Source organism: Neofelis nebulosa, chromosome 1 (assembly GCF_028018385.1).
Source record: "Neofelis nebulosa isolate mNeoNeb1 chromosome 1, mNeoNeb1.pri, whole genome shotgun sequence".
Taxonomy (NCBI): domain Eukaryota; kingdom Metazoa; phylum Chordata; class Mammalia; order Carnivora; family Felidae; genus Neofelis; species Neofelis nebulosa.
This window is the reverse complement of record NC_080782.1, coordinates 161,828,153-161,853,984: the sequence shown is the minus strand read 5'-3', so window position 1 is coordinate 161,853,984 and position 25,832 is coordinate 161,828,153. Positions and strand designations below refer to the sequence as shown.

The 25,832-nt window shown below is 59.1% G+C and overlaps 1 protein-coding gene across 14 annotated transcripts in view; it reads left to right on the top strand.

Moving 5' to 3' along the window:
- MCF2L (MCF.2 cell line derived transforming sequence like) overlaps positions 1-25,832 on the top strand; it is a 127,457-nt gene that overhangs the window by 71,768 nt on the left and 29,857 nt on the right. For all 14 annotated transcript variants that reach the window (XM_058742008.1, XM_058741961.1, XM_058741971.1 and 11 more), the window contains 3 exons: positions 1,363-1,446; positions 4,040-4,154; positions 19,412-19,502. In XM_058742008.1, coding sequence (XP_058597991.1) covers positions 1,371-1,446; positions 4,040-4,154; positions 19,412-19,502 — 282 coding nt within the window. In that variant the 5' untranslated portion in view covers positions 1,363-1,370. The remainder of the gene's footprint in view (positions 1-1,362; positions 1,447-4,039; positions 4,155-19,411; positions 19,503-25,832) is intronic.

Sequence of the window (25,832 nt, the reverse complement as noted above, 5' to 3'; positions counted from 1 at the left end):
TGAGGCTGCAGAGGCTGAACCTGAGCACAGGTGGCACAGGTTTGATATTAACTGTGCAGAGACTCCTTCCTGCCATGAGAAGGGAAATGCGATGTGAAATCTGAAGGTCCAGCCCCTCCCCCGTGCAGGGTGCGCGCTGCACTCGGCACAAATCACCCTGCCTGGGATTCAGGAAAACGTCCTGAATTTCCTCCCACGGAGGAGAGCCATGGCCGAGGCATCGTGCTGCCTGTGGGCGGTGGCCTCACCCTTGGGGACTCAGTGCAGGTCCCCACCTTCTGAGCACTAGCTGCTGTCACTTCCTGACGCCGGCTACTGCCACTGCCGCTCTGTGGGGCCAGCGGGCGCCCGGTCAATGGCAGGCAGGGTCGAAGGGCAGGGCACGCCAGGATGGTGGAACCTGCCTGTGTGCCTAGTCGTGTCACCTATTTACACCTGCTTGTTTGCACGACCGGAAGAGCCGGCTTCAAGGCTGGTCCGTGCAGGTAGCGTTCGGCAGCTCCACTGGAATTTTCGGGCTGGAAGAGCTCCCGTGTCTCCAGGCTCTCTTGGCTGGTGTCTCAGATTGGGTCCTGAGTCTCTTTTGAGAAATCGTGTAAATGTCCCAGGATGCAAATTCCGCTGCTCAGCGAGGGTCTGGTTGTGAATCACGTGAGCACTAGCGAAGCGCTGACTCAGAAACGCAGGAGCCCGCGGACACCAGGGCAGGGGCTGGCGCCCAGCTTCACACTCTCCACAGTGACACGCGCAGCCCTGACCCCAGGTGCCCAGAATCTCGCAAAACCTTCTTGCTTCCTGGCGATGCCTCCAGGGTGTGGCTGCTCCCAGTTCGCCCCAGACCCCGATCCAGGACTCGCAGCCTGTACACTAAGCCGCCTTTTCCATCAGTATCTGGCTCAGGGACCCGGCCGGGTGCCCTCCTGTGTCCATGTCGGGCAGGCGGGGTGGACCTCTGTGTGTCTGCTGCCTGGTGTCCTCGCTGACCTGGGCTGTGGTGGCCGCGGGGATGCCCGGACCGCCTCCAGTCGGGGGTACAGGCTGGCAGACCAAAGCGGGTGCTGGGGGGGTGGTGCTGCCTGCCCTCACATCTGCCTGCACGTCCCTCCGTCCCTCCTCCCTCCCTCCCGCCACCTCTCTGTTCCTTTCTCTGTGCCTCTGACACATGGCACATCTTAAATATTGATAAACCACCCAGCACACAGTTTTCTGTGCACCAAGAGACAAAGGTCTCTGCACGTTGGAAACTGAAATCCCTTTTTCCGAGCACGTGACCGCTGGTCCCTTTAGGTGTTGGCTGATGCGCATGGCTGCATGAGGCAGTTTGCACCGAATGACAGCTGCATCCCTCTGCTCTGCCCGCAGATGAAATCATGCACCAGGACATCACCCCGCTCTGTGCCGCTGACATCCAGGACCAGCTGAAGAAGCGCTTTGCTTATCTGTCCGGTGAGTGCTGGGCCAGAGGGAGGGAGGGGCTGGGGTAGAGCCAGGCTGTGACCAAGGGGACCTAGTCCACGTACTGCGAGTTGGGCACGGCCTGCTGTTGATTCTACCAAGGGCCAGGAGACGCTGTACGCTGCCCGGGAGGAGGGGGCTCAGGGCTCATTGGCCAGGGGCTACTGGAAGAGCCGGCCGGAAGTCAGTCCTGAGAGGGACACAGCCCGAGAGCTCCTGCCTGCAGTCTCCAGAATGTTCCCTCAGCAGGTGCAGTGGGAAAGGACACAGCTGCCCTCATCCTTGCAGCGTCCTGGGCCAGGGACCCCCCTAGTCCAGCACACCCAGCTTCCGTGGGGGAGGCCCCAGAGCACAGCTGATAGGGGCGAGGGGCTGGCTCTGTCCCACCGGCCTGTTCTGGGGCCCCTGTGTCCCTCGGTCCGGGCTCTGTCTCCACCCTGTAGGATGACCTGCCATCCTGTCTGGCTGTGGTGCACGACCCCAGCCACTGGACGGTGCTGGCACATCCTGGGTGCTAAGGCTGCGATGGCACCTGTGGTGGCCACCCTCACAGCTGTACAAGTACCCCCGTCGGGACCAGACAACCTGCCCTTCCCAGGCACTCGGCCCTACTCACAGGCCCTTTCCCCTCCTGAGCCCTGAGAGCCAGCCCCGTGCCCGTGGGGCTGCCCTGGCCCTTCTCCCAGGGGCCGGGAACCATGCCTCAGGCCACGCCCTAACACGTGGCCCTGGAGCTCAGGCAACCCGGGGGAATCAAAGGTCGTCAGCAGGATGTGGGGCCTCTGGGGGGCTTGTCCACAGTGAGGCATATCGGTCACCGCGAGGAGGGAGGGGTGTCCTTCAGAGAAACAAGAAGCCGTCTACAGCACAGGGGTCATGGCCCACGCCAACAAGACGTTCAGTCAAGGGTCTGCGGGCTCCTTCCATCTCCCCAGCCCGTCCATGCCTTTCAAGACCCCAAGGTTCACAACTTTAGTGCACTTGTGACCCAGACTAATGACCCTGACCTTCCTCCAGGTTGTAAGCCCACCACCTCTTGGCTTGGAGGAGGCAGAGCCCCAGGACCCCTCTGGACACACCTTCTCTCTGTCATTCAAATGCCAGCCAGTGTTTCGGGAGGGGACTGTGCAGGTGTGAGGAGGGTCCTACTTCAGGGCTTCCGAGATCATCCTGGGTGGGCCTGTCCTAGCCGGCTGGGCCTCACAGGGACCGGTGGACCTGAAGGATTCCCAGGATGGGATTTGGCTGAGTTACACTGACGGGGGATCCATCCCAAGGCAGTTCTGCCCCCACCTCACGTCCTACCCACGATTCCTCCGAGGATATGGGTGCTGGCTCAGGGTGAGCCCACCCCTGCCCCATCCATAGTGCACAGCCCTGCTTGCCAATGGGGACCCTCCTCTGGCTCCTGCAGAGTTAGGTCTTTGGTGTAATTCCATCAACGTCCATCGATACTTCTTGTGCAGGACACACCTGAAACACGCTGGGGGAACTGCCACAGGGGGCTGCCCGCATGCACGTCAGTGTGTGCACTGCTCACGCTGCCCCCACCTTAGCCTGAGACACCCCCTTCATTGATTTGCTATTAATTCCGGCGGACGGGGTGGGGAGGGGGGCGTTCAGAAAGTGTGGCCAGTGGTTCTTTCACCCCATGGAGCGCTGGCTAGATGGGGGCATCACTCACACATGTGGCATCTCAGGGCCCCTGTGTGCCGCTGGCCGCTCCTCCCGGCAGGGTGGGCCTCCTCCCTGCAGGGTGGGCCTCTGCCCACAGGGTGGGCCTCCTCCCCATGGTGTGGGCCTCCTCCCTGAGGGTGGCCAGGGTCCAGGAGGGAGCTGTGAGCAGGGAGGGTGGACCCCACCATGTCTGGCAGCCCGGCCTTGGGAGCTACATGGCACCTGGCCTGCAGCCGATGGGCCAGGACAGGTGGCCAGGGCAGGAGAGATGGGTCCCACCCATCAAGTGGCCATCCCCAGCTGCCCAGGGCGCCGACTAGCAGGCAGACATGGAACCTGAGCCCGGGTGATTCGGGCGTGTCATCAGCCCCTGCTCTGTCCACTGCTTCTCCAGACTGCTTGTGGGACACGTCAAACCACATAGGCCCCAGACTGAATTCAGCCTTCTGCTTGAAGCTCCCATCCCCAGGTCCTGAGCCCCACACCCTTTTCCTCCTTGCTGTGTCTCCACTCAGAAGTGTGCTCTCTGCTCCCTCCCCTGCCACACTGCCAAGGGGATGACCCCCTTAGACCCAAACTGTCTGAAGTGGTTCGTCAGAGACGCATGCAGAGCCTTAGGGCCTCTGGGGTAAGAGACGGAGCGTTGTGCAGGGTTTAAAGAGACTCACGCATTTACGAGGTGCAGAAAACCGTACTTTGAGGTGTTAGCCCACTCGGCGCGTTCTTGGTTCTGTACAACTATGCTCATTTGGGAAGCGACAAGCCGCGTGGGACTGGCTGCCCTGCGGTGGCAGAGTGACAGGTGCCTGTTTGTGCGTGCGTCACTCTTCTGCACACGCCAAGCGCTCGCACTCCTTCCCTGATGAAAACCACGCCTGGGCTCAGTGCTGCCTTGCTCTCTCCCCAGGTGGGCGCGGGCAGGACGGCAGCCCGGTCATCACCTTCCCAGACTACCCGGCCTTCAGCGACATCCCCGACAAGGAGTTCCAGAATGTCATGACCTACCTCACCAGCATCCCCAGGTGTGTGTCGCTGTCAGATGAGGAGGTCCTGCCAAGGGGGCCCAGGGTCCCACCCAGGTCACACAGCCCACACGGAGCAGCCGGGGCCAGGGTCCCACTGGACCCTTTTCCCGCTCCCAGCATCCCGCGTCTGTTACACTGGCAGGGCTACACCGAGCAGGAGGGACACACAACAAGGAGGCAGCAGGGCAGAGGTGGTCGTGAGACCCTCTGGGGCCCGGCCCATTAGTCCCCCTTGTGCTCCTTGCGGCGGGACAAGTGATCCCAGAGGCAACTCCCCTGGCTGTTGGTTCTGTTACTGCGAGCAGAGCTGGGTCCCACCTTCCAGAAAGGCAAGGAGACCTCGTTTGTACCTCAGTGGCCGCGCCGGGCATTCTCCACATCCAGGAGCCGAGAGGCAGACACCCCACCACTGGGGGGTCAGCTCTGGGGTGTCCACAGCAGCCCAGAGGTGGTGAGGACGTGGCCCTCATGCCCTGACAAGGAACCAGCACCACGTGGCGTTAGGTGGAGACAGCCTCGCGGGTGACCTGGTTCCTCAGGCGACATCAAGGGCGATGGGGGGGCTCGCCGTAGTGTGGGGGCCCAGGCTGCCACATCCCTGGGGGACACCGTGCTCATTCATTAGTGTTGCTAAGGACGGCTTTCTGAATTTGTGTGGTTTATTGCTCCGCGAATTGTCTAATCCAGAGAACAGACCAAGACAGCAAGTTTGATTGGCTGGTTCCTCTTGCGTGAAAACTGCCAACGGCGATGACCAATCAGCACTGGGGGGCATGACAGGGGGGTCGTAGGTTCTTCTAGAACCCGGCAGAGGGGAAGGGAGCACTCTTCAGGGACATGGGTGCTGGGTGGTCATCTGGCAGGAGAAAGCTGGGGTCGCATCCTGGGTCGCACAGCATCTGCAGTCCTGTCCTTCCAGGCACCAGGTTCTGGGTGGCCGAGTGAGGTGTGGGGACAGCCAGGCCCCGGGAGCCCAGCAGCCTTCCTTACGGCCACTTGGCCAGCTGTGCACCCTTGAGGGGCTTCCTGGTGGCAGCTGCAACACGGCAAAGCATCTCTGTGTGTCTTCCCTCGGTCTCAGGATGAGAGACAGGACGGCCATAGTCAGCCCCATGCTGCCGTCAAGGTCATGGGGCATGAGTAAGGTCACCACACAAGGTGGTGGGAAGATGCTCCCTGTGGTGAGGCATTGAGGGGTGGCCCTTCAGGAGGGACGCCAAGACGCTGGGACTCAAGGACATGGGGACCCAGGACAGGACAGGTGTGGAAATGCTCAGGGCTCTAGGGGAGGGGTGCATGGGGACCGGCCAGCAGGACGGGGCAGCGACTGGAGTGTGAAGTGACTGAACCTGCCAGTGGTTTCAGGGAAGAACAAGTTCAAGGGATTTAAAAAGAAAAGGGGGGATGCCCCATGCAGTCTCTGGTCTCCCAGGTGGGGGCCGTCCTGAGTCCGGGATGAGCCTTGCTGCTGCAGTGACCGCTTAGCGCAGGGCCAGGACCCCAGGGGACTCTGTTTGTTTCAAAAGTCAACAATCAGTTTATATCTGGAAATGTCAACACCCAACAGCCCAGGCCTGGTGCGGAGGTGAGCCATGTCCCAGGCCACAAGCAGGCATGATGCTGGGGTGGGGGCAGCCCTCTCAGACCTTCCAGGCTTGCACGTCTCCTCCCCTGGAAGTCTCTACCCTCACAGAGCCTCAGACCTAATGGCCTCAGGGCCTTTGCACTTGCTGCCCCTTGGTGGACCACCTTTTCATATTCCAGGCCACCTCCTCAGGGAGGCCCTCCATTACCCACACCTAAAGAAAGAAGCGAAAGCTAGCTCTTCCCCCACTCAGGGCCCCTTGCCCACCAGGCTTCCTGGAGCTTTCCGAAAAGGTCGTAATTACAGCCTCGTTTTGGTCTGTGTCTGTGAGAGCAGGCAGGTCCAGGACAGCAGGCACGTGCTGCACAAATACACTTCATTTGAAGACGAACCCACCCTGCCTCGCAGGCTCCCTCCTATGATCTCTGCAGTCCCTTCTCTCCCCTTCGATGAGGACTGCCACCTTTCCATCCTTTTTCATCCCCAGCAGAATGAGCTCCTTTCACAGGCCTGGGGTGTGGCTCACGTGGTTCACGTGCGAGGGCCGAGGGAAGGGAGTGCTGTGGCTCTGTGGCTCCGAGGTGGTGTGGAGCTGGCCAGGAGGCCGGTTTGCGCATCTCCATTCCCGGAGATGAGGGTGCACAGTGGGCACAGGCCAGCATGTGCTTTATTCATGGTTCTCCTCTTTCCGGACGAGGACCACAGAAAGCTCCGGGGCTGGAGTGGCGTATCTGGACCTACCACACCCCGCGTGCCCCTTCACCCACAAATAAACCTCCACGTAATGAAGCCCAGCGCGCCGTGGTCTCAAAGGACAGCTGAGAGACCCACGGACATGAGGGGCCCAGAGCAGAGCGGTCAGGTGTTTGGTGTGCGGGACGGGATGCGTGGAAGTCAGAGTGTGAGGTGGACACCCGCGCCTGGGCCTGGAGTCCGGCTGCCTCCACATGCTGTCAGTCCTGACCCGAGGGTGCCATTGGGGGTGCCGACTCTGAAGAGCAGCTGCGCCCCTGCAGAGAATGCAGCTCTAAAGGGAGGGAAAGTGTGGCCCTCCTTCGGAGCACAGAGCAGCTGCTCGGTGCTCATTAAAAATGTAGGGCAGAAACATGCCCTTGGGGAACGCCAGGGCCCTGTGCCCACATCTTCAGGATGAGGGTCAGCTTGGCACCGGGGGAGGCCCGTGATGGCTGAGAGGTGGCCCTACTGTGCGAGCCCGGGGGGGCCAATTGCTGCATTCTCCCTTGGGCCCTCCCCTGCGTGCCGGGGGGAAGGGGCACCACCCGCAGATCTCTGTTCTCACCCTTGGGTTCGGAGATGGGTGGCCCCTTCCAGAAACGAGGGAACAGCCCCCACACAGACAGGTGACAGGATGGGATTACAGCCTGGTGTGTGCCTTTCCACGTCTGTGCCTGCGGAACGGTCGGATCCCCCATGAAGCCTGCTTCTCGGAGATGTGAACTCAGTCTCTAAACCAAGCTTTAACTCTGGCTTCTAGAGCAACATGTTCGGTGCTGACTTGACTTCCCCTGTCTTATGTGAGTGCAAATGGAGGGAGCCATGGCTTAAGCCGAGAGGTGGATCGTTACTGGCCCTGTAGAAGGCCCTGTAGAAGGCATCGCGACAGGCAGGCTTTGTCCGTGTGTGTCAGATGTATGTGGTCTTTTGAAGAAAACAGTCACGTGGAAGGACGCTGTGGATCGTGGGAGTGTGGTGGTGGCTCCACGGGCCACCCGGTGAGCTCTCGCCTAGGTTGAGGCCCTGCCCCCAGGGTGGCCCTGTGACCTCTGCACAACAGAGAGGAAGCCAGGCAGAGGCGCGATGGGCAGAGCACCCCGTTGCTGTCTGGGAGAAATGCCTATGTTCTGGACACACTCAGACCCAACAGTGAGCAAAAGGAGTGAAGTCGTGTCGCTTGCGTTCTCAGTAATGAAGTAGGTTGTGCACAGGGGTGTGGATTGTGGAAAGGGAAGAAGGGGGGGAGCGGCCCAGTTGTGGGCTGGGGCCCCCTCAGGAGGGGTCTGGTTGGTTCTCGGTGAAATGGGGCAGCAGGCCTGAGGGAGGGGCTGCAGATCCCGCTGGAGACAGCAGTGCCGTGGGCCCCAGGTTAGCAGGGAGCAGTCACCTGAGAAGAGAAGGTTTGGGCGTCATGGGTATCATCAGGTGTGGAGTAGGGGCAAGGAGGGGAGCCCCCAGGTGTTCCAGCTGGAGCGGCCGCCTGCATCCTGTGGGCCATGTGGGGCCTGCAGCTGCTTAGGGACTGGGCCCAGGTGTCCTGGCTGCAACAGTGCACGGTGTGGTGTCCCGGCTTGTGTCCAGGCTGTGACAGTGCATGGTGTGGCCACCTGGCTGCTGGGAAGGATAGCTAGAGGACAGAGAGCTCAGAGGGAGTCTCCCGGCCGCGGGCGGTTGAGACTGTGGTAAGGACAGCTCCCGTGGAGGGTTCAGCGCAAAGAAATGACCATTGGAGCAAATTTAACAAAAACAGGAGTGGACTCTGAGAGGAGGCAGCCACCTCCTCAGGGTGGCACTACCCCGCGGAGCAAAGGGATGGGCCAGTGAGCTGGGGGGAGGGACGCAGTCCAGGCCCTCCCGAGACAAGAGAATAACCACACGGTTGTGCTGGAGAAACTACATCACAAAGGCGAAGAGGAGTGGTAACGATTTGATTTCTTTTACGTGTAACCCTGTCTTTGTGCACTGGCTCAAGTCTGTTACCACACATACCATGATCTGGGTTACAGGCCTGTCCAGGGGGCAGATGCCCCAGGCTCTGGCGCTGACCTCTGGGCCCCTCTCCTTCCCAGGGTTCCTGACCCGGGACCCCCATCCCCCTGCATGGTTCCAGACCCTGACCTCCTGCCCCTCCTGTTATTCTAGACCCTGACCCCCTCCCCCTGTGGTTCCAGACCTTGACTCCCCTCCCCCTGTGGTTCCAGACCTTGGCTCCCCTCCCCCTGTGGTTCCAGACCCTGACCCCCTTCTTCCTATGGTTCTAGACCCTGATGCCCTTCCCCCTGTGGTTCCAGACCCTGACCCCCTTCTCCCTATGGTTCTAGACCTTGACTCCCCTTCCCCTGTGGTTCTAAACCTTGACTCCCCACCTCCGTGGTTCCAGACCCTGACCCCCTTCTCCCTATGGTTCTAGACCCTGACCCCCTCCCCCTGTGGTTCCAGGCCCTGCACCCCCCCGCCAAGCATGCCCCCAGTCTACCTTCCCTCCCCCGCTGGTGGAGCTGGTTTTGCCCAACCACACCATGGCAGAAGTGGTTTCTACACCTAGTGTGATCCTACCCCTCTCCGCAAATGGAGTGCACTTCACACAGACACATTCACATGTGTGTGTGCACTCACACATGCACACGTACACACGTGCACACTTGCACAGGGTCTCACAAGCAGAGTTGCCAACATCAAGATAGATTTCTGGCTTTTCTGTGAAAAAAACCCGTTTAGCAGCCGTGAACTTTCATTTCCAGGTGGCAACCGTGTAGGAGCGCCTGTGCTGGGCCCTGGGGGCTCTATCCACCCCCCACCCCGCCTCAACCCCGGGGTTGCATGTTCTGAGGGGGACCGCCTTGAGGGTGATGGATTTGTCACACTGCTCAGTCGCCGCCTTGTCGAGAGGTCCTCCCCCCAGGCCATGTGATTAGCAAGTAAAGGGCGTTTGCTGTCCATGACTTTGCTCAGCCCATCGTCCTACATGGTCTGAAGCTCTGGGAGCCTAGTGACCACTGTCCGCCATGCTGGCCTCCTCCGCACGGGCCCTGTTTCTTCGTGTTCCTGGCCACGCACTCCTGGCGGGAGCCAGAGACTGCCTGTCCCCTGGAGCCCTCTTCTTTGTTGTAATGACCTTTCTCTGTCACTGCCATCCGGTGTGATAGCTGCTAGCCACGTGTGGCCATTTAAACTGAAAAATTAAAAGGAAGTAAATGGGAAAGTTCAGTAGTTGGTTGGGCTCCCCCCCCATATTTCAGTTCACGTGTGGCCATGTGGGCACTCGGGTGTGGACCGGTCCGCCTGTTGGAGCACACGGGCCATGGTGGTGGGGTCAAGACACAGCGGCTCTGTCCTTATTCACAGAGAAAAGGCCAAGAGATTATTATCCTGACGCCATGCCCAAGAGGAGAGACCACAGCTCTGCCCTTACTTGGAAATAATGACATTCTGCTATGAGGGAAGCACGCTGAGGTGTGGGTCTGGGGTTGGGAGGCCATTCCTTCACGGCTGTCATGGAGCCCAGGCTGCTCCCTGCCAGCGTGTCTGCCCCTCACAGGGGGAGGTGGTGTAGGGGACACACAGTGCCCAGGAGCCTGTGAACTAGCATTTCAGCCCCCAGCTGGAGAGGAGATGCCTGAGGCTGACACGGGGAGGCTCTGGGCTGGGAGCAGAGAGTCAGGACACAAGAATCAGGCCAGGTCCTGGACCCCGGTGATCGAGGTCTGCAGCATGAGCCCAAGGCAGGTCATGAGATTCTGGAAGGTTCTCTGCATGGGTCCCAAGGGGGTGGCTTTACACCCCTGGGGAGCAGTTCACTCCCTGATTGCAAAGAACTGGCTAACAGTGTGCATCTTTTTTTTTTAATGTGTTTAAAGGATTTATGTGGTTTATTGGGGGTTTAATAGCATTTGAAAAAAATTTGGTAGAATATTCATAACGTATAATGAACCATCTTTACCATCCCTAAGTGCACAGGCAGGTCAGTAGTACTAAATACGTACCCATTGTGCAACACGTCTCCAGAACCTTCTCATTCCCCGATGTCCAACACCAGGGGTCTGACACTCTAGGAGCCCCCCAGGAGAGGATCACACAGTATGTATCCTGCGTCTGGCTCGTCTTCCCCAGCACGAGGTCCCCCAGGTTCACTGTGGTGCAGCCTGCGTCACAGTCTCCTCCCTTTCCAGGCAGGTAACAGACAGCGCCCCTCTGTCTGGATGGACCACGCTGCATTGATCTGTTTATCGGTGGGTGTAGAGAACTGTTTCTGAACGAGGCTAGAAGTCAGGCTTCCTCGTGCGTGCCCCCTGTAGGCTCGTGGAAACCAGGCGGGTCGAGGCCTTGGTTATCCCTGCGTGTTCTTGGTCCTATAGCCACAAGCACAGATTCCAGGCGCACTCACAGTGATTCCCCAAGATGTCATGACTTCGGTTTTCTGTGTTTGTTTTTGTCAAAAAAAAAAAATTGCAAAGGGGAAAAGTTTGAATATAAGGAACCCAAAAATGCAAGATTTCATGCTCTTCAGAGAAATTCCTGTGTGTTTCTTTTTGTTTTTTTTAATGGGCTGTTCCTTTGGTTGTGAAGGAGAGGCGATGTCACTGCTTTGTAGCAAAGGGCCCCTGGGCAACGCCCACACTCCTGCAGCCCATGTCGTGCGCCCCTGCGCCTCAGCAGCCCTGACAGGATCCGGAGCGACTCTAAGAACAGATGGGTTACCGTGTGCGGGAGTTTTTAAGAAGCACTTGGAGGTTTTATTCAATGTTTTGCTTTGTGGAATGACAAACTGACCAGTGCTAGAGAAACACATCACAGAAATGGTATTTGGACAAACGTTCGAATCACGAGAAGAGAGAAGAAAGAGCGAGGAAAGAAAGGTTCGGATGGAGAGCTCAGGGGACAACCTGGGCAGCTGGGTCACAGGGGCAGGGAAGGCTGCCCATGACATTTCAACCTGTGTCCCTCACAAAGGAAGACAGGGCCTTATTCACATCTGCTAACTTGCATAGACCAGTGTCAGATGCGGGGTGACAAGGCAACAAGGCAGTGCTGCGGGGTCCAGGGGGCCTGGGGAGGGGGTGGCTCCTGCTGGCCACTGGGTACCTGCTGCCCCACCCCCAGCCAGACACCGGTCAGCCCCCTGGGCCAGCCCAGCCCTCAGGGACCCAGGGCCCCTGCCGCACAGGGACAGGCTCCGCCTGACAGGCCATCCCACCACAGACCAGGGAGGGCTGGGAAGGGTGCCAGCCTGTGGCTGCCTCCTACACGGGGCCCATCCACCCCAGCCCTGGCACTCCGCCCTGACGCTGGCAAGGCATAGCCAGGGGCCCTTTGCTCCGAAAGGGGCCTCCTCACCACCCTCCAGCTGCGGGCCGTGAGCCCCAGGCCACGCAGGAGCTGTGGGTGCACAGAAATGCCCTGTCCGCCTGTTTTGGCTCCTAAACGCTGTACCTTCTGTCCTTCCGTGGACATTACACCACGTGAGGTTCCCTGGCCTGCTGTGACCTGTGATGGTTTGCACTCCAGAAAACCTCGCTCCCAGACATGGACCTGACTTAGCAGTTGGGACCCACAGGCCCCAGGGTCCTGCCCTAGGGAGCAGCTGGTGCACCCCCAGCAGACACACAGGTACAGGGCCGGGGCAACACTCAGGGAGCTCAGGGGCTCTCTGCCCCAAGGTGGGGAGGCCACACCTGCACCAGGCATGGGGAGCTGCATGCCCGGTGCCCACCCCTAGGCACCCAAGCCTGGAGCCCCAGATGAAACAGCCCCCCCCCATATTGGAGGCATCATTTAGTACATACACATCCGTTCTTCTGGCGTAGGGGGGGCACGTAAGTGAGGCCACCACGTGAGAACAGCAGAGGCTGCTGACTCAGAGCTCGCTGTAGCAGGGCATCCACCAGGCCACTGCCACGTGAGCGTGGCAGAGACTCAGGTGGGTGGGGCAGGGAGAGCTCAGGGTAGAAAGGAGGTGGCTGGGGGCAGGGACCCTGGGGAAGGTGCTGGCCCAGGACAGCTGGGGGGGTGGGCCTGGGGGAGATGCTGGCCCAGGACAGCTGGGGGGGTTGCTGGGGGAGATGCTGGCCCAGGACAGCTCGGGGGGGGGGGGGGGCCTGGGGGAGGTGCTGGCCCAGGACAGCTGGAGGGGGCCTGGGGGAGATGCTGGCCCAGGACAGCTAGGGGGGCGCTGGGGGAGGTGCTGGCCCAGGACAGCTGGGAGGGGGGGCCTGGGGGAGGTGCTGGCCCAGGACAGCTCGGGGGGAGGCTTGGGGGAGGTACTGGCCCAGGAGAGCTGGGGGGCGGGGGCGTGCTGGGGAAGGTGCTGGCCCAGGACAGCTGGAGGGGGCCTGGGGGAGATGCTGGCCCAGGACAGCTAGGGGGGCGCTGGGGGAGGTGCTGGCCCAGGACAGCTCGGCCGGGGCTGGGGGAGGGCCTGGGGGAGGTGCTGGCCCAGGACAGCTGGGAGGGGGGGCCTGGGGGAGGTGCTGGCCCAGGACAGCTGGTGGGGGGGGGCCTGGGGGAGGTGCTGGCCCAGGACAGCTGGAGGGGGCCTGGGGGAGATGCTGGCCCAGGACAGCTCACGGGGGGGGGGAGGGGGGGGGGCCTGGGGGAGGTGCTGGCCCAGGACAGCTTGGGGGGGGGGGGCTGGGGGAGGTGCTGGCCCAGGACAGCTGGAGGGGGCCTGGGGGAGATGCTGGCCCAGGACAGCTGGAGGGGGCCTGGGGGAGATGCTGGCCCAGGACAGCTAGGGGGGCGCTGGGGGAGGTGCTGGCCCAGGACAGCTCGGTGGGGGCTGGGGGAGGGCCTGGGGGAGGTGCTGGCCCAGGACAGCTGGGGGGGGGGGGGCCTGGGGGAGGTGCTGGCCCAGGACAGCTCGGGGGGAGGCTTGGGGGAGGTACTGGCCCAGGAGAGCTGGGGGGCGGGGGCGTGCTGGGGAAGGTGCTGGCCCAGGACACCGGGGCAGCTAACCAGAAGCAGGTCCAGGGATGGGTTAGGGAAGCACACGGGGCTTTCTCTGGTTGGTCCCAGGTTAGAAGCAGGACAACAGTTGGGGAAGCTGTCCTGCCCTCAGGGGCAGATTGCCTGGGGGTGGGGGTGGGGCGTTGGCATCGTGGACCGTTGCTGGAGACAGGGCCCACCTTGCTCACCTTCCTGCAGGAGTGGCCTCTCGAAGACGGCGCAGCCGGCTGGGCTGTGGCTGGCACTGTGGGCTGGTTTCCCAGGCTGCTTGCTGCAGGTCACGAGTCAGGATCAGACACCTGGCCAGTGACCATCTGTATATGCAATCTTTCAGTGGCAATAGTGACAAAGTATAACTTCTTTAATTCTTTAAAAAAATGTGTTTGTTTATTTAGAGAGAGAGAGAGAGAGAGAGGCGCATGTGTGAGCAGGGGAGGGGCACAGAGAGAGGAAGAGAGAATCCCAAGCAGGCTCAGTGCCGTCAGCAAGGAGTCTGACTTGGGGCTCAATCCCACGAACTGTGTGATTGTGACTTGAGCTGAAATCAAGAGTTGGGCGTTTAACCGACCGAGCCACCCAGGTGCCCCTCTTTAAAGGGGTTCGTAATCACAATTGAGACAGTTTCGCTGCTGGTAGAGAGAAGACTGAAAGCTGGTAGGGCTGGTGGAGGGCGGTGAATGATGCTTGAGAGTGGGCATGGGATCGGGGCAGTGACCCCGGGGAAGGCGAGGCACTGGCACATGTCAGCAGGGGAAGTAGACACTCCGGTCCTCACTCGGCCCAGGAGCACCATCCCAGCCCTTCCAAATCAGTGGGGTCACTAATTCCCAATTTAAAAGAAAGGCAGAGAGGTGAGCCCACAGCTTCTCTGTAGCTGATGGTTTAATACCGTCTGTTTCCCCGGAGAGCCCTTAGAGAGAGGAGTCTCATCGGGTCACCCCATCAGGCAACGCTCCTACTGGGGACAGAGGTGGGGGGTACTCTCCCAGAGGGGACACAGTGCCCAAAAGGACCAGGTCAGCCCCTCTCGGGGGATGCTCCTGCTGGGGGCAGCGTGGGGGGGGGGGGTCTCTCCCAGAAGGGGCAGAGTGCCCAGCAGGGCGGGGCATGGCCTCCCATGAACTCTCTGCTCCCTCCTGTGGTTGAAAATCGGGACTGAGCTCCAGGGAAGACAGATAGGCGTTTGGCCCGGAGCAGGGGCTTCCTCAAGACCCTCCCATCACCTGGGTTTGGAGAGAGAAGACCCCCGCTTGGTTCCCATGCTCTGAGCCCCTCAGACCTCCCAGTCCCTGTGCCGCCTGGGACCCCGTGACCATGGCCGTGGCCATGGCCGCAGATGAGAGGGAGTGACGGGTCCCTGGAACCTGCGCGTGGCAGCCCCTGAACTTGGGAGTCCTGCCTGGGTCGCAGGCAGCATTCACCTCTGGCCACAAGAGGGCGCCAGGGGGCAGAGCGCGTTCTGATAAAGGCGCCCCATGCGCCCCAAACACACGTGTGGTCAGCGCGGGTCACAGGCTGCCCTGGGGACCTGCCCTCCCTGAGCTGTGTCCCGAGAGCCCCGCCGCCCTGTGGAAGCCACCCAGAAGAAGGGGATGGGGCTGGAGGGGGGGACCAGGGGTAGGAAGAGGGGTACCCAGTGGGGTAGGGAGGGCTGTGGGAGGTGGGGGGATCAGGTAAGGGGTGGGTCCAGGGTCCTGGCGGGGGTCTGGAAAGGGGGGGCAGGGGGCGAGTTGGGGGGGAAGGAGCAGAGGAGACGGGGACGGGAGGGGTGGGAGGGGTGCCCCTCTAGCTGTCTCAGACATGAAGCGGCCCTATCCTTCTGGTGCCCCGGGACCTCTTCCCAACGCCCTCTCCCACACATGGCACCAGTGCGCACCCCCTCCCGCCCGCATCACTCTCATCGCCCCCTCCCAGCTGCATCCAGGGGCTTCCTCCCGCTGACGTCACCTGTGAGCCTGGGGTCAGCTGATGCCCGGCTCTCCCTCCCTCCCTCATCCTCCCTTCCCTGCTGACCCCGACCAAGCCCGGGTCAGACCCTCCTCAGGGCTCTCCCGGGACAGAGACCCAGGCCCGAGGTGGCCTCCACGGTCACAGAAAGTGCGCAGGGTACGTCTGCAGGACCTGCCCGCAGGTGTGGCCCTGGACCAGGGGCAGCTTTTGGGAGCTCGTGAGAAAGGGGGCCTCACTGACACCTCCAGAGCCCGAATCCACGTTTGAACCAGCTCGGGGGTCTCCTGTGCACAGGGCATTTTGAGAAACGGCAGGTTGTGTCCTAGGGAGCCGCCAGCCCTGCCCCTCCATTGTCCCCCACCTGTAATCCTGGTTTCTCTGTGTGTCTGCACCTGCCTCTGCTCTGTGACCAACTGCTGCAAACAGGCGAGTCCCTGCAGGGGCCGGGAACAAGATGGGGCTTGGCCGGAATCGGGACAATGACAGCGACCTCACCCTTGCCTCTAGACTGTTCTCGGGCTGCTCCCACTCCCGCCAGTGATGGAGAGCTTGCACCCGCATGGCGAAGCTGCCTACAGGGGCCACCCAGGTGTTGGAGAGGGCACCAGTGAGTGGCTGAATCCCAGAAACAAGAGTTTACACGAGCTCTGTGACTGCACCAAAAGTGAGATCATCTGCCTCACTCAGCTGCCAGGCAGCTGGCCAGGGCGGCCCCTGCGAGCCAGCTGTTCCGGGGTTGGAGACCAGTGCCTGCGCATCTACCGGCCCGTGTGTGCCCTGTAATGGGGACACTTCTGTGTGGCTGCCAGCCTCAGACTATGCACTCTGCTTCTCCCACTGCCACCACCTTCAGTGCCACCAGCCCAAGGGTGGCTTCTCAGCGATCCAAGCATGACCCGCCCTGTCCCCCGGGCCTGTGAGGTCAGAGACCTGTGGGTGAGAGCCAGAAGCAGGGCTCCACTCAGTCCTTTCCTGGGTGGGCACAGCCAGACCCTCCTTCTCAAAGCGGGGGTGGAGCTACAGGACCCTGCTGGCCTCGGCTGCTAGGGCAGCCCCGGGCAGCAGTTGTGTGGGCACGGTGGAGGCCAGAAAGGTCTCCACGTCCTGAGGGTGCTTCTGCTCCCTAAGTCTGTGCACCCATGGGCCAGTGTTCACTGATGTGGTGGTGGACAAAGACAGGTGTGCAAGAGGGGGCTCCTGGGCCCCCGGCCGGGTTCTGGCCTGTGGGTAGCCTCACTGTCTGCTTCTGGGGTCCAGTTTCCCTCAGCACGCCCCCCTACACCTGGGTGTGGTGCAGGGGCCCCATGTAGGAGGCAGCCTGGGAACGAGACGGGTGGGAGCATCTGCTTCCTCCTATGGGGCAGACTTGGCCTGGGAGGCAGCCTGCAGCTGCCTGGGAGCACCCAGAGCCAGACTACGGGGCTCACCCACTCCGCATTGTGCTGTGTGAGGCTGGGCAAGCGATCCGGTCTCTCTGTGCCTGCTTTCCTTCTCTCTGGGCTGGAGAGATTGCAGTCCCTACCTCATGGGGCTGCCGTGAGGAGTAAAGGACAGGGATCTGCCCATGGCAGCCCCAAAGCATAAGAAATCCTCCCCCCAGAAAGCGGGTCCCAGCCTGGCCAGGGAGAAGGGGGCCAGTGGCTGAGCACATGGTGGCTGCAGCACGATGAGCGCAGAGCAGTGTTCCGGTCGATGTACGGTTCCTTCGACGTTTCACGTCCAATTGTAATTTCATTTTTTTAACCTGAGCTGTTTTTTGTTGTAGTCTTATCAATGCCTGCTTATGATGCTGGTCTCCTATCACAACCATGACAGTGTGGAAGGGACACCGGGGAGGCATTGGGGCCACCCTGCCTTGGGTGGCCAGCGCACTGGCCCTGCCTGTGCCTGTGTATTTGCATAATCGCGAACACACCGCTGAGGGCATTGGGGTCGCCGTGTGGCCAGCACAGTGGGCTCTGCATCAGGAATGGGGTATGTTTGGGCCACAGGAGAGAATGCTCCGGGTTCAGAAGCTCAAACCAGTGGCATCTGAGGGCTGATGTGGAATGGTGCAGGGAACCTACCCATCGTGGTTGACAGGATGACCCCACCGGGATCAAAGCCCCATTTCAGGGAGAAGGGGAGACCCTGAGTCGGGCCCTGGTGCTCTCGGAAACAAGACAGTGTGACGTCCATGTTTTCTAAGCACTGGGTGGGTTTACAGAAACACCCCCATTGAACCCTCCCAGCAGGGGACGCTGTTTTGGTGCCCATGTTGGGAGGGAGGGAAGGGAGATGATTCGTGGGACCTTGAGGGGGGCCTGGAGCCCTCTCCCTCCTCCTGCCCCTCCTGGAAAATGGCATGGATCTGCCAGTGGCTGGTGGCGTGCACAGTGTGGACAAGTGTCGCTGGGCCCTCCGTTCTCCTCCACGTCAGAAAGAGCCCAGGCGGTAGTCTGAGCTCAGGGCTTCGGAGGATCGCAGGTGGACCTCGTGGAGAGGCTGGTGTCGGAACGTTGAAGGAGGGTGTGTGGCTGGTCGGGAGGGGGAGTCTCAGCAGAGCACGTGGCGTGGATAGAGCTCCATCATTCCCGAGACACCATTTCCTCCCGTCCCGGCCGTGGGCCCGGCTCCCCCGGGACAGAATTGGGACTGCCTCCCACTGACTAAGGGCTAGGCCAACACAAGCCAACACCTGCTTGGGGCCACGCAGAGAGAGTGCGTGCCCATGACGGTACAGAGCTCTGGGCCCCCGCAGCCGGCCCTGGACACAGCTTGGGACTCAGCCCCGGGACCAGGGCTTCTGTCCCCACAGCTGCCTCACTGGGCTGCCCAGCCTACACCAGGCATGCTGGCTGCAGTGTGTGGGGAGCCCAGGCCCCTGGCACTGAGGCTCAAGTGACAAACCGTCCCGGCAAGAGAACTAAACGAGCTCAGAAACAGTGCCATTGGGGGCGCCCCATGCCGCTCAGAAACACCGTCACGGGTCTCTCGCCGTGCAGGCACACAGGGGCTCTCGTCTCCATGGCACAAAGGCTGCTCTGAATGAAAGCTGGCATCTGTGCAGATTGCTATAAATGGGTGGGTATGGGTGAGGACACAGAGCCAGCAGCACCCCTGAGCATGCATTCTGTGCATCACCATGACCCCCACTGGGTGTAAGAGGGACGCGTGGGCGTCATGGCCCAGCCAGCAGAGCACTTCCGGACGGCACTGTCTGCGTGTACTCCGTGTAATTCTGATTTCCTCCAAGACCCAAAAGTGGCCTCCTTGCCTCTGTTCACGGACTTGCGATTCAGCGTCAAGTCAGCACCCTCTTCCCTCCGTGTGGATTGGCTGGCGGCCACAGCTGCACAAGCAGCTTGGGCGTGAAGTTCCCCGGCGGAAGCGGGCCTCCCCATTGGACTCTGTGACTCAGGTTCCTGCGCTGAGCTCAGAGGGCAGGATGGGGCTGTCGTTGCACAGTGTCTCAGTGTCATCTTTATCACAGATGCTGCTGCTGCAAGGAGCCATTTCTTGTCTCCTGCTCCCAGCAGGTGCTTGTGAGCCTGTGGACGCCTCAAGGGTCTTGTCCCAGAAGCACAGCAATGCCGTGCAGAAGGACTTTATAACATAGACACACACGGTGGCCTCAGATGCCAGGACTAACCTGACGTACGGGTCACAGCACTTGTTTTGGAGGGCTTAGCCAGCTGGTCAACGGGAAAGGAGAACCATTGGCTCTTATGCTGGAAGAGAAGTCTTCGGAAAGGGGGGGAGGTGTCTGCCAGGGTCTCTGCCCTGTGCAGTGGCCTGGGCTGGGCTGGGAATGAGCGGCACACAGGAAGTACCTGCCCATCTCCAGACAAGAGCAGGTTCTAGAAGCTGCCTGGACAGGGCTCCTGGAAATGCCGCGTTCTATGGTGTGCAGATGCTGACTTGGCCCACAGCTTACCGTGCAGCACAGAAATGGCACAGGAATTCTGGGAGGAGCCATCTGATTGTAAGGTTTGCCCAGAGAGTTCACAAAAGCCTGTGGCCTGTGCACACTAATTGTAGATCTCTCTCCTCCTCGTTTCAGCTTGCAAGATGCTGGCATTGGGTTCATTCTGGTCATAGACAGAAGGCAGGACAAATGGACGTCGGTGAAGGCGTCGGTCCTGCGAATAGCCGTAAGTGTCGGTGCCCGGGTTGTGACACCCTCCTCTGCTCGTCCCCTGGGCCGGGTGACCGCCGGGTGACAGCACTGTCTCTCTTTCCTACCTGTCCATCTGCCTGGTGGTGGTTTGCGTGCTGCTGGCCCGTGCCGTGCGGTGCTCCAGCCGGGCTGCCTGCGGCAGGGCCAGGGGGCACTAGGGACCCATGACCCCTTGGTCTGCTTGACTTGTTGGAGCAGGTGCACATGTGTGTGCATGGTGTGTGTGTGTGTGTGTGTGTGTGTGTGTGTGTGCGCGCGTGTGTGTTCTCAAATGACTTCACTTTTAGGGGACTTGTGATCATTTAAAAACAGTTCCACCAGTCTGTTTCTGACTGTGGACTATGTGGGATGCTGAGGATTTAATGTGTCTTCGTTCTTTTTTTTTTTTTTTTTGGCAGAGAGAGAGATTGAGAGCACTAGAAGGGGAGGGGCAGAGAGAGGGGGGAGGGAGGGGGAGGGAGAGAGAATCCCAAGCAGGCTCCACACTCAGTCTGGAGCCTGACTCAGGACTCAATCCCATGACCCTGGGATCATGACCTGAGCTGAAATCAAGAGCTAGACTCTCAACCCACTGAGCTCCCTCAGACACCCCTAATGTGTCTTCATTCTTTTTAATACTTACTTGTTTTTGAGAGAGAGAGAGAGAGAGAAAGAGAGAGAGAGAGAGCAGGGGAGAGACAGAGAGAGAGGGAGACACAGGATCCAAAGCAGGCTCCAGGGTGCGAGCTGTCAGCACAGAGCCCAACCCGGGGCTCAGACCCACAGACCACGAGATCATGACCTGAGCCAAAGTTGGATGCTTAACCAACTGAGCCCCCCAGGTGCCCCAATGCGTCTTCACTCTTACATGCAGCACGAGGCCCTGAGCTATGGGACGTCCAGGATAGAAGGGAATCTTCAGGCTACAGGTTTGAAATTGTATTGAACGCCCCTTTCGAATTGACTTTCTACTTTTCAAAAGGGCCATACTCACCCCTTAGTTTTCCTGCTAAATGAGATGCCTGGGCCTTCCTGGAGCCCACCCCTGCATCTGGCCACTGCCACCTTACACGCGGAAGGATGGCAGCTCCGTGGTCGTGGCTGTGGCTGTTTTCAGCCTGCAGTAATACAAGAGGGAAGGGGCCTACCCACGAGCTCCGAGTGGAGTGCTTCGCCTGCCCTCACGCCTGGCAGCCCAGGGACTTACGGCAGCAGGGAGACCGGAGCACCCGCGGCCGGATCGCCGGCTGGGACGACTCTTAAGAGTCCAACCCCCAATGGAATGAAATTCTCCTAAACTCTCGCTCTGGGTCTTGTGTTCAAACCATCTTTGCCTCTGGGCCTCTGAGAGGCCACTGTGCCGTGGCTCTGGGTGGGGTGAAGAACCAGTCCCTCCCCCCAAGATGGCTCATCGTCCATGGAAACAGCACCTAAGGCTTGCACCTGCTCGATTGCTACACTTGCCATCATTCTGCAAACCTGTCCCTGGGCCGCGGGGGGCGCCCCTTGTCTTTCTGAGAAAGTATCTCCCTACACCTCTTGGTACACCTCCTGTTCCCTGTCCCTTGTTATAGAATCAGCTTTCCTTTAAGATCCCGTGAGGCCTATGAGTACTTTTGATATGCTGTCAGCAGTAAATAGCCAGCATGTCCATTTCATTATTTTAAATTTAAAAATACATTTGCACGTGATGTCACATGGCAGGCTAAATTAAGAATTAAATTGTAAGAACCAGTGGGACAGATGCACAGTAGACTTAAGACAAATTTCTTAAGTCAGTAAATCCATCCTGGGTCGAATGTCAAGACGTAACTAGTCAAGTATGTCATTGTTTATAAGACTGTTGGGGCGCCTGGGGGGCTCAGTCAGTTGAGCATCTGACTTCAGCTCATGTCATCCTCTCGAGGTTCATGAGTTTATTTTTTTTTCAACTTTTTTTTTTATTATTTTTTATTTTTTGGGGGGACAGAGAGAGACAGAGCATGAACGGGGGAGGGGCAGAGAGAGAGGGAGACACAGAATCGGAAACAGGCTTCAGGCTCTGAGCCATCAGCCCAGAGCCTGACGCGGGGCTCGAACTCACGGACCGCGAGATTGTGACCTGGCTGAAGTCGGACGCTTAACCGACTGCGCCACCCAGGCGCCCCACGAGGTTCATGAGTTTAAACCCCAAGCTGGGCTCTGTGCTGACAGCTTAGAGCCTGGAGCCTGCTTCAGATTCTGTCTCTCTCTCTCCCTCTCTCTCTCTCTCTCTCTCTCTCTCTCTCTCTCTCCCCCTCCCTCTCTGCCCCTCCCCTGCTCATGTGCTCTCTCTCTCTCTCTTTCAAAAATAAATAAACGTTTAAAAAAAGAAGGTAACACTGTTGTAATAACATTTTTCCAATCTAAATAATCTCTCCAGTTTTTTTACATTTATCTACCATGGATCTGACTCCCGCTCAGGCATGTCACCATGTGGCAAGTGCACAAGTCAGCCTCTTTGCCGTGATGGTCACGAGTGTCTCCCCTATGCTGGGAACTGCCCTTCTGCCCCTCTGCACACACACTGCTCCCTGGAAGGCCTCGCCCCTGCACGGCAGGCAGCCTCTGCTCATCTTTCTCCTCCCTGCGTCCCCGCCTCCCTGCGTCTCCACAGTGCCGTGGTCCACATGGTCTCCCGCTCTGGAAGACACCACTACTCATCACAGCACATCACAGGTTCCTCAAAGTGCAGCCCATCTGCGTGTGGCAGGCACCCGGCCAGGCCCGGGCGAGACAGGTTGGCCGTAAATATCTCTCACAGCCATCAGTCGCTCCTGGCTAGAAACAGGAGAGTCCCCAGACACAGGATAGTTTTGAAGAAATAGATAAATTATTTTTAAGAACTGAAGTACCTGCAAATGTGCCCTGCGGGCCATCCGTGTGGTCCGGGAGGACCTACCTGTGTTGGGGGGAGGTGGGGACAGAGCTCTCCACCTGCCAAGGGCAATCGCGGTTTCCTTTGTCATTGGCTTTGTGACCAGGTGGACTTCTAAAACATGCTGACTCACCTTTAAAACTTTGTTTTGTGAAATCATAACCGAAAAGTTGCTGTTTGAGTTTTAATGTTTGCACAGATTCGTACGTAATAAAAATACAGGTTTTTGAAGTATCCTTCTTCCTAGAAGTCTTGGGGTTCCCCCGTGGTGGTTTAGAAATTGTCGAAGTTAACATTTTCCCAGCAGAATCGCCAAGAATTCTCGGTAGCTTCAATTCTTTCTGATCTAAGAATGCATTGATCATATAGGGCCAACCATGCTGTGCGTGTACTCAGCACGTGTCCTGGGACTCTGCCGTGCTCCCGCCGTTGTATGAGGCTTTGGGTGTTGGGGGTATCAGCAGGGAATGAGCTGGAAGTATCAGCCAAGTGGGGTGCTGACAGTTGACAGAATGCCGTGATGCGGGATATGACCAGAGGTGGCCAACACCCAGGGGGGCCCGAGGCAGTGCCGACCCATCCTGCGGGGAGGTCAGGAGGCTGTGAGGCAGGCCCCATTTCCTTTCTTGTGCGTGTGCCATTTCCAAGCCAGGGTGTGGGGTGTGACCACCGTGGCTCTGCCGTGGGGACAGGAGGCAGGAGACAGAGCGGGCACACCAGTGCCAACGCCCGGTGCTGTGAACCTGCACCACCAGCTGCGGCTGGCCTGTGCTCCACCCGGGGGCTTTGGGGAAGCCAGGCCAGCGCCCTGGAGAGGGTGTGTTCCCCTGCCCTGTACTGTGGACGGTCCCCAGGGCACCTGGGCCACCAGCTGCCGCAGGTGTGATGAAAGCAAGCTGGTGGCACCGAGGCTCCATCTCCAAATGTGTCTGGCCACCCGAGTGAGACACGGCACTTACGTAACATGCTGTAATGCGGCTGTTCCCACCACCATGTGGCCAGCTCGTGAGCAGAGCCCCCCTGTTGTGAGGTGTTCTTTCTCCTTGTTGGATGCCTTCAGCTTGGCTTGAAATAGAACACAGGGAGACAAAACCCAGAGTCCCCAAAATCAGACATTCTGTGTCTGCGTCAGCTCTGAGGTGTTGGGGGCAATGGGCGCTTGCCTGTCATGTCGTGGTCACAGCCTGTGGCCTGTCATGTTGTGGTCATAGCCAGTGGCCTGTCATGTGGTCATAGCCAGTGGCCTGTCACAGTCGTGGTCACAGCCAGTGGGCTGTCATGTCGTGGTCACAGCTAGTGGACAAAGGTGGAAACTAGGAGACATAGAATGAGAATACATTGGTTCAAAGTTTGCACTGTCCTTGGATGAACAAACCTTTTGAGAACTACCTGTGCTAGGATTCCGTTTCACACATTAGCCCACCTGTCCTAGACCACGTGTGTGTGAGAGTGTGTGTGAGCATTTGGGTATTTATAACAGTGTACGGGTTTACGTTTTGAGCTAGCCCAGTTCAAGCTCCGTCTATACCGTAGAGCACGCTGCTGAAGAAGGTTCCGGCTCTAGGCATTCTTAGTCTGCACAGGGCAGGAATGTGGTTCTTGCCAGGAGGCCGTTGTCATCCGTGCATGCAGACAGGGTGCAAGGCGACATATCCGGTGATGCAGGGTCTTTAGGGCATCCAGTAAATATGCCACACATAGCAAAATAATACTGCATTAAACAAGGTAGTGAGTTCCTGCCTTGTGCCACTTCCTGGAGTCTAAGCACAAGGTGCTGAGCACTGATGGTGAAGACAAAGCAGTGTGAGCCCCAGGAGGGCTTCCCAGTGGAGGTGACACTGGACAAGAGTCAGAAGGGGAGGAGGAGCTGTTCAGCAGGGAGAGGACGATGAGCATGCCCCTTGGGGTGTAAGCAGAGGCGGGAGGTCGGGGGGTGCAGGGGTGAAGGGAAGGTTAGCAGGCGGGGGCACGTCCAGGCTGCAACCTCACCCAGGGATCAGGAACAGAGTGGGCCGTTGGGAGGTGCAGCACTGACCACGGCATGGCCAGCTGTCTCTGAACCAGCCTTCGTGTGTCCCACGTACTTCCGCAGCTGAGAGGAGCTCACAGGGCACGGAGCCCGCGGAGGCTGGGCTGGGCCCGTTCTCACCACACCGCAGGGGGAGAAAGCAGGTAGCCCAGGGCAGGGCAGCTGCCTGGCACACCAGTGGGTGGGTCCTGGGGGTGGGGACAAGTCCACACAGAGTGTTCTGGAAGGACGTGTGGACAAGTGTCCTTCCTTCAAGTTTGGCCCTTCCTACATATTTTTCATTGAAACGTCTATTCTTGCATGATGTTCGCAAGTGTCCCCAACACCTACCGAAGGGGTGGCCTTCGCTACCCCTGTCTGGAGCCCCTGCGTCCAGACCTCATAGGAGCAGCCTGGCAGCAAGAGGTCTGTGCTCGCTGCCACCCTCCCCGAGTTGTGCTCTGGGGTTATCAGTACACACACCTGTGCTTGGTTTCTGCCATTGCCAGGCAGACGGAGTCGGTCAGGCTGAGCTGCTCCATTTTATGGATTAACTGTGTAACACGGGCCAGACAACTGTGCTCTGAGCACACCTTCAGAGAGTTCCTTGAACTGGAGACAGGTTTCAAACAGTGTTCCCCAGAGCACCAGGATTCCGGACATTCCAGTGTATGGGTCGGCGGCAGCTGTGCGTGTAGATGCACACACGTCTCTAGGAATGTTGATCCAGAAACCACTTAACTCTCTGTCTCCAGATGACATTTGTGTGGCCATCACACTGTGCATGTCGCTAAGTCAGCCAGGGTCAGCCCCAGAAAATAAACAATTTTGTTTCAGTGTCTTAGAAACCTACTACAACCCTTTTATGGTCACTGGATTACTAAGTTACAAAAAGATGTTATTTTGTAGCCCTCATCCCCAATCCTCTATCTAGTTACTTCTGTTTTGCTTTATGTATATTTTTGAGAGAGAGACAGAGCACAAGCGGAGGAGGGGCAGAGAGGGGCAGAGAGAGAGGGAGACACAGAATCTGAAGCAGGCTCCAGGCTCGGAGCTGTCAGCACAGAGCCCGACATGGGGCTTGAACTCACAAATTGCGTGATCATGACCTGAGCCGAAGCCGGACGCTCAACCGACTGAGCCACCCAGGTGCCCCCTGTTACCTCTGTTTTTAAAATATGACTTTAATGTTGGTATTTCCCCAGCTCTCAATTCAGAGAGTTGGTTCCAACCCAGAGAAGGTTTAATTACTGCTCTTTGTGGTCAAAGTATGTGTTTGTGTAGGTCGTTTAACACCTTCTCACGTGACCGCTTCCGTGTTGAAGAATTGGGGACCAAAACAGAGAGGAGGCAGGGGAGGGAGTGTTTTCCGCCTTCAGCAGCGGGATCTATGTGCCTGGAGGAGAAATGAGGGTGATGAA